The 13592-nt window shown below is 41.3% G+C and overlaps 1 protein-coding gene across 5 annotated transcripts in view; it reads right to left on the reverse strand.

Moving 5' to 3' along the window:
- Positions 1-13592, reverse strand: part of SLC18B1 (solute carrier family 18 member B1) — a 38092-nt gene that overhangs the window by 879 nt on the left and 23621 nt on the right. For 3 of the 5 annotated variants that reach the window (XM_023651114.2, XM_070223894.1, XM_070223892.1), the window contains exons 6-13: positions 10113-10269; positions 7787-7923; positions 5809-5910; positions 4317-4408; positions 2747-2842; positions 1033-1107; positions 259-352; positions 113-162 (exon numbers count right to left, since the gene is read on the reverse strand). In XM_023651114.2, coding sequence (XP_023506882.1) covers positions 113-162; positions 259-352; positions 1033-1107; positions 2747-2842; positions 4317-4408; positions 5809-5910; positions 7787-7923; positions 10113-10269 — 803 coding nt within the window. The remainder of the gene's footprint in view (positions 1-112; positions 163-258; positions 353-1032; positions 1108-2746; positions 2843-4316; positions 4409-5808; positions 5911-7786; positions 7924-10112; positions 10270-13592) is intronic. The other 2 variants (XM_023651115.2, XM_070223893.1) reach the window with 1 other exon arrangement.

Here is a 13592-nt window from a genome sequence, read left to right on the forward strand (position 1 = left end):
CTCAGAGTACCCAGAAATCTGCTGACGGGAAGAACAGATGGAAAATGGTGTTTCTTTTCCATTCCCACAAGCTGACTTTTAAAGGGTTTTAAAGCTCCCGAGCTGACCATACCTCCTCCTCCTGGAGTGCTCCAGTAGGTAAAACAAGCCCATCGCTAGGCCCTGTAACGCAATTAAAGGGACTGGTCAATCCCAGTTCTCCAAGTCAGGGTTCCCCATGAATATAAGGAAAATGAAAACAAAAGACTGGTGACTCACACTTGTCAGAGCCCACAGACCTTGCACAGCAGCTGCCCATTCAAAACCAATTTTCTCATACAGAAATCCGCCCAGCGTCGGTCCCACAAAAGCACTAACAATGAAAGGAAGAAAAGTACTAAATAGTGTGAAAAAAAGAGTCATGTCCTAAAGGCTGCATGATCCCTCAGTCACAGGTCTTCATTAAATTGGAACATAAGTACTAAAGAAAACAGCCGAGTCCTGGACAGAGCATTGGGTATCAGAAAATAATTCCACCTGATAACGATGATGTTTACGATTTTTAACCAATCCTAAAATTATAACCGCTTCTGAAAAGTTGGTGCCTCATATGAAAATAAAAAATGACACACATTCAAAAGACTCTTTATATTATTCTCTCTTCTCTTCTCAGTATTTGTATTGAAAATAACTCATACATATTTATTGATGATATCTACATGGCCAGCATACATTTCACTTCTCTGGTACAGTAGAGAGTAAAAACATGAATAAACAAATAAATACATTTTTGAAGCTGTGACATGCTCCTGTTAAAGGAACTTTAAAAGATCACTTAAATAAGACAAAGTATATGGGACCATTTTGATCAGGTATTAAAACTGCCTGACCTTGGGGTCAGAGGGTGTGGGTTAGGACTCCAGCTCTGCCCTCAATGAATTACGTGCCTTCAGGCAATCGATCTGACCTCTTGGTGCCTCAATTTCTTCATCTGTAAAATGGGGATAGTATTTTCCATCTTGCAGGTGTGAATGACATTCTATGGCTACTCACCCAACTGACCACATTGCACTAATGAGACCAGACACAAGTCCCAGTGTGCTTAATCCTTCTTCAAACCCATTTTCACTGCAAAGAGAGACAAGAGCATATCCGTGATTAAAAGGAGACCCACGTGAAAAAAAAGGAATAGGGTGTGCTAGATACACTCAGATCAGCCAGCGATAATCTGGACAAACCAACCCACAAGAACACTCCATTTCTAAGATAAAAAGCTAATGCAATTGGAAGGAATTCTCAGTTATGTTTACTCCACGGTTTTCCAAAAATAATTTGATTGTATATATAGGATACATTATTGAGAATCACGATCTATTTGCATTAAATGCTCATAAAAATATATAATTAATTAAGAAATTCTTAAAATGAGATGAACATGTAAAGAGAACAGTGGGCAACTTTTAGAAAATATGGAGGCAGCTCCTTGTTCCTCTGAGAATTGTTGAACTGACACAGCGTAGCCATCAATATTCTCCCTGCTCACGTGCCCTTCGTGTTCTTCATCATCGGGTGGATTAAACAAAGACTGATGGCCAAGTGACAAATGCCTGGTGTGATAGTGTGATTTATAATAAGAAATATAATTGGTTTTAGTTCCCATTTCTGGCAGAGCTCCTAAAACCTGTGGAATTTCCTAAGTGATGAAAGCAATAGAAAGCAGCGTTTGTTATGTTAATGAGGTGACTTTGGACCACCTCTCAGGATGGGGCTGGTAGCCAGGGGAACCAACCATGTGATTAGAGGGTTGGAACTTTCAGTCCCACTCACCCCAGCACCTCCAGGGAGGGGAGAGGGGCTGGAGGTTGAATCAATTGCCAATGGCCAATGACTTCATCAATCATGCCTATGTAATGAATCCTCCATAAAAACCCAAAAGGGCAGGGTTCAGAGAACTTCCAGGTTAGGGAAGCAGAATGCTTCCATGTGCTTCCCTATGCCACTGTGCCAGGCCCCAAACTCCACAGGGACAGAAGCTCCTTTCTTTGGGACCTTGCCCTATATATCTCTTCTTTAATATCCTTCGTAATAAACCAGTAATCAGTGAGTGAACTGGTTTCCTGAGTTCTGTGAGCTGCTCTAGCAAATTATCGAACCGAAGGAGGGGGTCGTGGGAACCTCTGATTTATAGCCCATTGTTCAGAAGCACAGGTAACAACCTGGGCTTGTGATTGGCATCTGAAGTGGAGGACAAAGTCTTGTGGGACTGAGCCCTCAACTGTGGGATATGATGCTATCTCTGGGTAAACAGTGTCAGAATTAAGTTGGATCACAGGACACCTGGCTGGTTTCAGAGAATTCCTTGGTGGTGTGGGGACACCCCATACATTGCTCTTGGTCCCGGGGTCAGGTCAGCCGGTCACTCTGTGTCCTTGTGTGGACCTTTCCCATGAGAGGCGAACAAAGCTGAGGGCTTTCCATTGTGCTCGGGCTTTTTAAAAGTATATCAGTACACAGCATAAACCAAGCCAAGCCTCTATCCACAACCTGTTTTACCCATTACTGTATTAATATTACTTCATATTATCATTGATATTATTGTATGATTGCTTACACTATTTATATCACAGTATTGTATGACATGAAATCTTGAAGGTTTAGTATTGTGAAAAAAAATACCCAACATCCTACAAAATTGAGAAATTCAGAAAAGCCTGTAATGTTCACTGCTATTCACAATACAGCTCTTCGAGCAACAGAAGTGACTTACTATGCACAGTCGAGAATCTCGGGGAAAGTTGGAAATATACTCATTCCAGCAGAGATGCCGTTTATGACTGATACCAGCACCAGCAGCCAGAGCTGACTGCAAGAGAGTTTTGGGGAAAAAAACAACAACGTTAGCATTTTAAGAGACACAGAGCTCGGTGCCGAGGAGGGCAGGCCGGAGCCAGGGAAGCTCCCTCACAGATTACACAACTAGTCTGATCCCATTTCATTCAGTGACAGTGCCCTGGAGCTCCTTACATTTTGGGGGCAGAAAATCAATTCACCCTGCTAGCTCAATGTCTTGGGTCACACATATCCCATGTCTCGAGTCAACCTGCCTTCTTATCACCGTACAAAATCCTTTCAAAATTGGTGAAAATGCCAATCCTATCATGTCGACTTCAATTGCTTGGTTTGAAATTCAGTTGAGTGAAAAATGGCGAAGAAAGGAAGCAGCCAAGGAAGGGACAGGAAACTCATCTTTGCTCCCTGTCGGCACTGTGCCAGGTACCCAGCATCCCCCACCCACTGAACCCCTGCAGGAACTCTGGGAGGTAAGGACCACTTAGAAATGGTTCAAGAAGACAATTTCATGATACAAACAAACTTTATTTAAGCAGACAGTCTCCTTTCAGAGAACTGCAAAATGGGGTGCAAGGCTCCCGCTTTTGTGGGATAAAGCATAAAGAGCAGGAAGAGACAAATAGAAAATATCTGACTGGCTGGGGCCACAAAGCCCACCTTGTTTGGGGTGAAAGGCCCAGGTTGGCCTGGCTTCTGGGGACTGGCTGACTGGATGGACTGAATTTCTGGCCAGGGGAGCAATTCAGGGACATGAGAATTAGCTAAGTTCCTATTGGCTGACGTGGAACCCCGGGCAGGAGCACCTCCAGCTTGGGCCTAGACAGTTATCTCGACAGCACCATTATTGGCTCTTTTTTGTAGATAAGAAAATCAAGGCTCTTGGAAGTTAAGTGATTTACCTAAGTTCAGATACCTAGTAAGTGGCGAAGCCAGAATGTAAACCCAAATCGGAGGGACTCTGAAATCATTGCTCTTTCTGTATCATGCCTTATCCCAAAAGTACCTGAAAAGGTCTAAGAAACTCACTTTATTTTAGCAAATAAATTACATTAAACAAGCTTTAATGAGCAGCTGCTACATGCTAAGGATGATACAGAAACAAAAAAGATTTGGTCCCCATCTCAATGAGCTAGAAGAAGGAATAGAAAAAACAAAAATATACTCTAAGAACTATCAACTAAAGGTAGGTAGCGACAAATGCTATTTTTAAAATAAAGTACAAACAAACGTGCAACTGAAACACAAAGACAGCATAAGCATTGTTCTCGCTTGATACAGAGTCCACGCAGTCCTGTTTGCTTGTACCACTGCTAGCTCCCAGTAAGGTGAAACACCGTCAGTCTAACAAACAATTCAATATAGTCCCAAATCAAGATAATTATTTAAATAATAAGGTTCAAAATATCAGCATTACACTAAAATATTTTGAAATAATTCCTAATGTGATTTGGCCAAAAATACAGAAGAAGAAGAAGAAGAAAAATTACCTTTTAATGTGCAAGACTGGGACAGGTCCTAAGAGCATGTAGCATCCCGCTGTGATTAAGCTTCCAAAAACCAGAAGCCATTTTCTTAGATGCTGGGAAAAAGAAAGAGAGCCCAAAAAACCTCTTTGGTAGGTAAAGAATAAAGACCTTCCATAACCAAAGAATAGAAAAAGTCATTGAAGAACACAAGTCATGCTATGGAAAAATTCAAACACATTAAAGACAACAGAACTTTACATTTAAGAGAAAATAGGTAGATGGTAGACACAAAAGCAAGGACGATCTACCCCAAGATAGGGAGTGGGCAAAGGACCAGGGTTCTTGGAAAGTGCTTGCACAGCAGGCTTCGCACACCGTGAACTAGTCCAAATACGAGAATTTAAAAAGCAGCCACCACAAGGAAACACCCAGTAGGTATCCACCACCCAGTAGGTACAACACCTAGAAAACTCACATTATTTAAAAAGTACTCAATAAAGCGACTCCTTATAAACTACTTGAATGCAGGCTAAACGTAACAGGGGTACAGCAGCTGCTCAGTTATATAAGACTTTGTCTTAAAACCCAGCTCCAAACACTGTTTACAACACTTGGTTTTTGTCCCCTGGATGATTAAGTAATCTCCACGTAATTTAGGTCTTGACGAATATATATGCACATCTAATGAAGAGAGGAAATGCAAAACTAAACACTAAAGCCAAAGAAGCTTAAGATTTGGCTGACAGGACGAGTTCTGTATCCTACTCGTCTGGACGGAATGGTTTAGACCCAGTTAGAGGAGAATAGAAGGTATTTTTTTGTCAGGATGGCTATAGGATAACCAATACGTATTTACATATATAGGATATATACGTATATCCTATATAATATATAGGATATAATATAGGATAATCAATAGGATAACCAATACATATTTACGCGGCCAATCCTTTCACTCCCACAGAAAAACTAAGTTATCTCCTCTCAGTTTGGTCAAGTCCTAAAGACCTCTGGGACTCTGCCCTAATTATTAAGGCTAACTGATTTTTTTGTATGAAGGGAGCTTTTTTCCTTTAGAGAGTCTAATCCAATAGTTTTTCAACAGTTTTAGCACAAGATTCCTCTTTTCCCAGATGAGGCAGGTAAAAGTGCATTTGCTCAGGGTGATGGCAGGTTGGCAGACACTGGAATCTCTGCATCAGCTCAAAAAATGGAATATATTAGAACTTAAATGCTCTCCCCTCAAAAAAAGATAAACCTGTGAGGTGATGGATGTGTTAATTAAGTAGACGGAGGGAGTCCTTTCACAACATATACATATACCAAATCACCTTGATGTACATTTTAAATATCTTACAATTTTGTCCACTGTACCTCAATAAAGCTGAAATTTAAAAAATAAGTGAAAATGTCAACTTTAATCAATGGTCCTCTGGAGTTCCAGAGGTACAGTGGGAAACCACTGGTCTAAACATACAAAGGCAGTTCTTAAATATAAATTAAGTGTGCCTACCGGCATTTTATCGCTCAGGAGACCAAAGAGTGGTGAAGAAATGGTGTAGGATAGAGCCAAACCCAGGAATACCAGTCCCACATATCCAGCTGGCAAATTAAACTGTAAAAGAAACCTTGTATTAAAGTTACATGGTTAAGTCATTTTTTAAATAAACATCTATTTTTGTCTACCATTTCTTCAGCTTTTATCTACCATGAGTGCTCTAATGACACTCAGCATCCTTCCTAAGTTTTGCCTTACTTTTGTAAATGGATTACTTTTTCTCTATGCTGAAAAGAATCTAACCAGAGGTCAGAAGCCCTGGATTTTTTGCTTTGTGGCATTTGACATTAAACATAATTTTGCTTCTATGAAGCATAACATTTTTATTTGTAAACCAGTGTTTCACAAACTCTAGTGTGCATAAAAATTACCTAGAGAACTTGTTAAAGAGTTTCTTGGACCCCAGCCCTAGAACTTCTGATTCAAAAAGACTGGGATGGGGCCTGAGAATCTGCATTGCTAACAAGCAACCAGATGATGCTGAGTGTCCACAGATGGAATGCACTGATACAAAAAACACTGATGATATACACTGTCTATTCTATCCATCTCCAGGGATATTAATGTATAATTAAAGAATTTGAAGGTACGGCACATTTGAAAATGCTTTTAAAACAGTAAGCTCCCATATAACTCTGATACTCTCACTATTGACAACATGATATAAATGCCTGTTTTTGGTTATCTGAGTTCTCATTTTCCTTAATTTCCTTAATTAATTTTCTTAATTACAACCTTGGGATTTATGTATGAGCCAGTACAGGTTTTAACACTTTTTATGACAAATGCTAACTCATGATAAAAATTGGTCCTTTAAAGATGGAAGCAACATAGAAAAGTCAGAAATCTCTTCTCACTGTCCCACTGGGGGCAGACGGGGTAGAGCCCTCTCACCTAAGAGGATGGCGACAAATGACTGGCCAGCAAATTGCCATCCAAACAACTGATAAGAAGTCAAGAGAAGGGCAACAGGATACAAAATTTTAATAGAAAAACAGGAAAATACATCATAAAGATTTCCTACAAGATAGACAAGAGCAACTCGGGTTTACCAGAGATTGCTTACAAACTTTTTTCATTGTTTAGACACAACTTCTTAAGAGGACAGAAAAATGACTCTTAAAGAGTCACACTGTTGATGTGAATGGAATGTGTCACCATAAACTCAAAGTGTTTTTCTCCTGTGTCACCTCAGGGCTGCTCAGTGCTTAAGCGTAATATGACATTATTCTCTAAACCTTGGGCCAGGCACTGAAACTGCAGCCCCCCAGTTTATCTTTTTGCGTATTTCACATACCGAAAACTGCCTTTAGTGACTTCAAGGGGTTGCGTTTCTGGGAAGTGCGCTTTTCAAATTCCACTGCCTCACACAAAGTGAGTATGGGCTACAGTAGACTTCTGCCCTTATAGACACAACTTAATTCTTCAATATAATTAACTACCAGGCTTGGAAATACACTTTATTGTATTTTTAATCATCTTTTTTTCAAAAATATCTAAGAACAAATTTCTATGACAGCAAACTTTTAGAATTCAGTCTTTTTCAGCACTAAAAAAAATGAAGAAGGACTCTTGGTTCCTCTCTCCCATCCCAGATTGATGTAGTCTGTAGTCATTCAATCATATGTAATAGTGTGAAAGGGAGTAGACCCAGAGGAGACGTGTTAGAGAAAAAGGAGCCCCTGAGGACCCCACATGCCTCACTGGAAAGCAGACAAACAGAGGAAACTGTCCTTGCACTTAGTGAAAGGTTTCTTTCGTTTACACTGAACAGACCTGTAGTTACAGGGACGTCACAGAGGCCACCTGGGCGTACAGTTCTCATTCTGCCTCCTCCTTGCAGCCACTCGGAGGCCTTTCCACAAAGCAGGGCCCGAGAGAAGCAATTACGTCCACCTGCTACAAGGCAGAACTTGGCAACCAGGCTACTCACCTTCTCCACAACAAAGAGAGACAGAGTGGGCTCGAGGAAGCCAAAGCACGAGCTGAGCGCGTTGATGACAAAGGCTATGAGGGCGACCTTGGGCGAAGTGACGAGCTTCCAGAACGAGTGCTTACCTGGAGCAGACTCTTTGGGGTAAAAATGAAAGAAGAAATGAAAATAATTAAAATCATGTAACCTTATCTTTTGACCTATTTTGAAAAGTAACATTAGTAAGGTCATCTTTATCTGGCAATCAAAATAACGGTACCTCTGAGTTTGCCTAAAATGGCATATTATCTGTGTTTGCATATAAGTTATTTAAACCTAGAGGCCACATTCAATTTTCTTGAAAATAATTTCTCAAATTCACAAAGAATTGACTGGAATCAGAGAACGAGGAGAACGGGTCTAGGTTATAGGTTAAGACCTGCCCCAGATGGGACAGAGAACACACAAAGTTTAATTCAGTGCATGGGAGGGGCCAGACGCTTTATCAAGGAACAATGTGTGTGTGCTGAGGAGGAATCTGAGTTAATAGAAGGACACAAGACAACTTTTTTCTGTTGGCAAAGAAACACTGGGCTGGAATGGTGCTCCCGAATCACGCGTAGATTACATTTGGCATTCAAGGTCCATCGAGCACAACCTCACTTCCCCTACTCCCCACGAAGGAGCCCACCTTCTTCACTGCTCCCAGCACCAGGCACAGATGCCTCCAAGCCTCCAGCCAAACCCTATGAGCCCTTTCCTTTTCGCCTGCTAATTTTTCAAGTTCTATTCACTCTGTAAGGTCTGGCTCTGGCCCTAATTATTCCACAAATTTTACCCTTCTCTGGTTTCCTACTGCACATCTAGTCTATACTGTATAATTTAGTACCTGAACTATATTTTGTTTTACATGGTTTAGTATTGTTTGGTGACTTTCCTACCTTCCAACTAATTACCTGAACAAAATCTTTGCTGAGGCAGACACCATGCAAAATGCAGGGCAGATGAAGGCAAGGAAACCAGCCCAGACCTTGTCCTCATGGAGAAGTGACACTAAGGAGGGCGGCGAGCTAGGAGGGAGCATAGGAGAGGGCTGCCTTACAAACACAGGGAGAGCTGTATAGAAAAGCCTTTCCAAAAGTAATAATATCTCAGTTGGTGCCTAAAGGATGAGCTTGGGATGAGCTTGAGTTGAGCAAGCAAAGGAGGAGGAAAGACTCACCCGGGCATATTATCCCAGGAATGGCACATCCCAAGACTCAAGAGTGAGGAAGAGTGTTTGAGGAAATAAAAGAAGAGAAGCAAAGTTGGAGGATGGAGATCAGAGTAGGAGGCACCTGTGTAGTGGGAAGAGCTCAGACTGCAGAAGAATGTAGTGATACAATTATGCAGGATTTTGTAAAATATGCTAAGAAGCCTGAGAAATCACCAGGGATTTCAACCAAGGAGTGAGAATCTGATTTATGGCTTAAAGAGCCCTCTCTGTGGCCTTGTGGAGAATGGAGATGGGGGACCAGTTACGAGGCTGATGCAGAGATGCTATTGGTTTGGATGAGGACGCTCTTTGAGGGCAGGACCAGGACTCACATATCCTCATTTCTCCAATAGCACCCACCACGGTTCATTCCTCAATAAAGGCTTGGTGAATAAAGCTCCAGGATGGAGCAAAATACAAAAAAGCACAGAGTAGTTCAACTATTTTGAGTGCTACATTAAGACCTTGTCAGGATACGAAGGGTGAAGTTAAATTATGGTGAAGCAGTGGTGAACCAAATCTGAGCACAGCCCAGAACGCTCAACTACAGACACAGGAATCGTCTGGCGGGCACTGCATAGTGGGATGTTTATGACCCAAAATTAAGTATTTGCTAGCTCCAGAAGTCAGAAAGAATTTATGATGTACAGAAATCTATATAAACTTGTTGCCTACAGCAACATTTCTGAAAAGAGAATCAGTTCTTTCAGGGTGCTCTAAAAATCTATTATTGATTATATAAAATAAAAGTGGGTATATGTTAAGCTGGTCTCCTACAAAGGCATAAAAATACTTAAATTTAAAATTCTTTTCCTTTTTTTTTTTTTTGGAAGATTAGCCCTGAGCTAACTACTGCCAGTCCTCCTCTTTTTTGCTGAGGAATCCTGGCCCTGAGCTAACATCCGTGCCCATCTTCCTCTACTTTATATGTGGGACGCCTACCACAGCATGGCGTGCCAAGCCGTGCCATGTCCACATCCAGGATCCGAACCGGCGAACCCTGGGCCCCGAGAAGCAGAACGTGCGAACTTAACTGCTGCACCACTGGGCTGGCCCTAAGATTCTTAAAATGAGTAATAAATGTGGGCTTACCATAATTAGGTAAAATACACATGTTGAGGGGAACCATCAGCAGAAGTGCGCATCCCAGAAAAATAAAAGGCATCTCGTAGCCAAAGGATTGATATAAGAAGCCACCTAATGGAGGCCCGAGCACTAGTCCCAGTCCAGAGAAAATCTCAAGACTCCCCTAAAAGTGAGGAAAAAAGGAAAATTGAGTTAATATATTTTAATTAAAGAATTCACAAGTGCAGATTTAATGAGCACTATCTGAAAAAAAATTCTATCCTCTTCACAATTTACACACAAACCCAAGAGAGACCAAAAATTTAAATATACTTATTAAAATCACGCAAGTACTAGAAAAATAAAATATGGGATTTTTTTTTGTTTTTTAATCCTTAGGGTGGGAAAGATTTTCTAATTATGACATAAAAACTCAGATGACACGAAAGAAAAGATTGATAAATCTGATTACATGAAAATAGGAAAAACTACAGATGGCAAAACATATCAAAAGACAAATGAAGAAGAGAGAAAAATACTGACAAAGGACTAATTTCCCAAACATATCAAAAGAGCTACTGCTAATCATTGAGGAAAAAAATGAAAACAACCCAACAGGAAAATGGGCGAATGCCATACACAGACGTGACACATAAAATGAAACACAAATTGCTCTTAAGCTTATAAACAAAAGCTCACTTTCACTGTTTTTTTTTTAAAGATTGGCCCTGAGTTAACATCTGTTGCCAATCTTTTTTCTTCTTCTTCTTCTTCTTCTTCTTCTCCCCAAAGCCCCCAGTGCATAGTTGTATATTCTAGTTGTGGTCCTCCCGGCTGTGCTATGTGGGACGCCTCCTCAGCATGGCCTGATGAGCGGTACCATGTCCACACCCAGGATCTGAACCTGCAAAACCCTGGGCTGCCAAAGTGGAGCATGTGAACTTAACCACTGGGCACCAGGGCCGGCCCCTCACCCTTGCTTTTAAAAGAAACGAACATCTACACCACAGGACACTAATGTCTCCCTATTACCTATCAAACATTCCGTATGCGCAGGAATGTGAGGAAGGCAGCAACCTGGTACATGGCAGGTGGTGAACAGGGGAGGGCCACTCAGTGTATTCGTTAATGTTGCAAACGCACATGCTCTGACCCAGAATGCCACTTCTGGGAATTTAACTTACACGTATAGCTATAAAGATGTGACTCGGTCTATATTCAAGCTTATCCATTGCAACTCTGTTTGCAATAGCAAAAGATGTATACAATCTAAACATTCGCCCACCATGTAAATAAATTAGGTTACACCCACATAGTGAAGTATATGTAGCCATTAAAGAGAAGCAAAAAGTAAGGAACTCTTCATGCATGGTATAGGAAGAGCTCCAGGATGATTTTATTGTCAGTGTAACCAGCAAGGTTCTGAACAGTGTATTGAGGGTGCTATTATTTGTGCAAAGAAAATAAGAGGGAAGTAATCATGCTGTCTCTCAGTGAAAGTGCATGTGTGTGTGTGTGTGTGTGTTCATACATACATGGAGTCACTCTGGAAGAACCCTGTATTATCTGTTGCCTTCTGGGAGGGTGATGGAGGGCTGGGTGCCTGGACATCAGTGGTGTCCATGAAGGCTGAGGAATGGTAACATATAGAATACACTCACTACATAAATGAATATATATATTTCCTTTTGCACCTTTTGAATTTTGTACCATTTAAAATTTTTTCGGTTAATTAAAGTGAAAATAAACAAATTTCAAGTGTTATGGAAAAAATAGTTTCCTACTGCAGAACTATTAGAGAAATTGACTATTTTATTTATTTTTAATTAATTAAATCTTTTGCTTTTTATGGTGAGAAAGATTGGCCCTGAGCTAATACCTGTTGCCAATCTTCCTCTTTTATTTCCTCCCCAAAACCCCCGTATATAGTTGTATATCCTAGGTGGAAATTGCTCCAGTTCTTCTATGTGGAATGCCACCACAGCATGGCTTGATGAGCGGTGTGTAGGTCCACGCCTGGGATCCGAATCGGCAAACTCCAGGCCACCAAAGTGGAACGTGCGAACCTAACCAATTAGCCCCAAAATTGACCATTTTCAATCAGTCTAGTTTTTAGAGGCTTTCAACAGAGACCCATGGCTTGCAACCTGACATCCTCAGACCTCCCCCGAGGACACAAAAGTAGCCCATTAATAACTTTAAATGTCTCGTAAAGGACGTAGGAATTCTATATTTAATCACAGTCAGGCCAGCCTGATCAACTACCATGTTAGGTGTGTTTGCTTTGGGCTACAATTTAATATGGAAACTTGGCATGTAAAACTGGTTTCCTCTGCTGATCAGAAAACCCAATTTTCTGGATTTCTTGGGCAGCACTTTCCAGAGTGTTTCACAGAACCCCAGCTCATTAGAAGTCAAGAAGTAGTTCCATAGTCAGATTGAGTTGTGGAACATTAAATAGAGTATCTCTTCTACAGAACTGCTCTGAGCCTTAAAACCCTAATGGGAACTGGATGTCTGTCTCTAAGTTGGAGGACAGCACACCCACACGCCAAACATGTTTACCCACCAAACCTTGTTTTACAGAACGTGTCAACAGACTGGTATTCTTCTAAACCCTTTGAGAAATGTAACCAGTAAACACAATGGCCACAACTGTATGCCAAATGGCCATAGAACTTAAAATGAGCCTATCCAGCCATATACGTATGCTTGATAGAAAGTGGGAAGAACTAACAATCTACACAGCAAATAGTTTATTTGGTGGTTAAAACGTTCAAACTGTAGCGTTAATATGGGTAAATGAGGGAGTCCTTGGTAGCAAGCTGATGAGACCCTGAGGTCTCAAGGACCTTTATATGCTTGGAGGTGGCATTTGGTCTGATATATAGACCACGGGTCTTTCAGGGATGCATGGGTCCAGAGAAGAGAGCTGTGGGAAAGCCCGCCTGGGGTCGGGGAGGCAGCAGCCCAGAGCTGGGACTGGAATCTGGCCTGTCACTAATACCAGGTGTCTAGGCTTACATGAGAGTGCACCTCACTCCGATGTTACCAGGTTCTGCCTCAGACCGACAGCACAGAGGCACCTACAGACTTTAAGATGACCTCTCAGATCCCTTCTGTGACTCTGGGAGGGATGCGGGAAGCACTCTAGTATAAATGGAGTGTTTGGCCATGAGAGATAACTCTTTTCTAAGGCAGAGGAATGCTTCAGGCAGCCCAGTCACAATCTAGGCTATGGAGAGATAGCAAAATACTGCTAGGGAGATTTTTTTTTTAAAAAAAAGTAGTAAAAAGAACATTTGTATTGGACCACATTTACTGCCCATGCAGGCATTCCAAGGCCAGAACAAGACCTGAGTCAGGCCACTGGTACATTTATGGACAGCCTGCTGCTAGAAGTAGAAATTGGGGTAAAACATAACAAAAACACAGAGAGGAGGAAAAAGCAGGTCTAGAAACATGCGCCCCAGCTTTAACATGAAAACCAAACTAATATCTCAGCCT

The sequence above is a fragment of the Equus caballus genome, chromosome 10, assembly GCF_041296265.1.
Source record: "Equus caballus isolate H_3958 breed thoroughbred chromosome 10, TB-T2T, whole genome shotgun sequence".
Taxonomy (NCBI): Eukaryota; Metazoa; Chordata; class Mammalia; order Perissodactyla; family Equidae; genus Equus; species Equus caballus.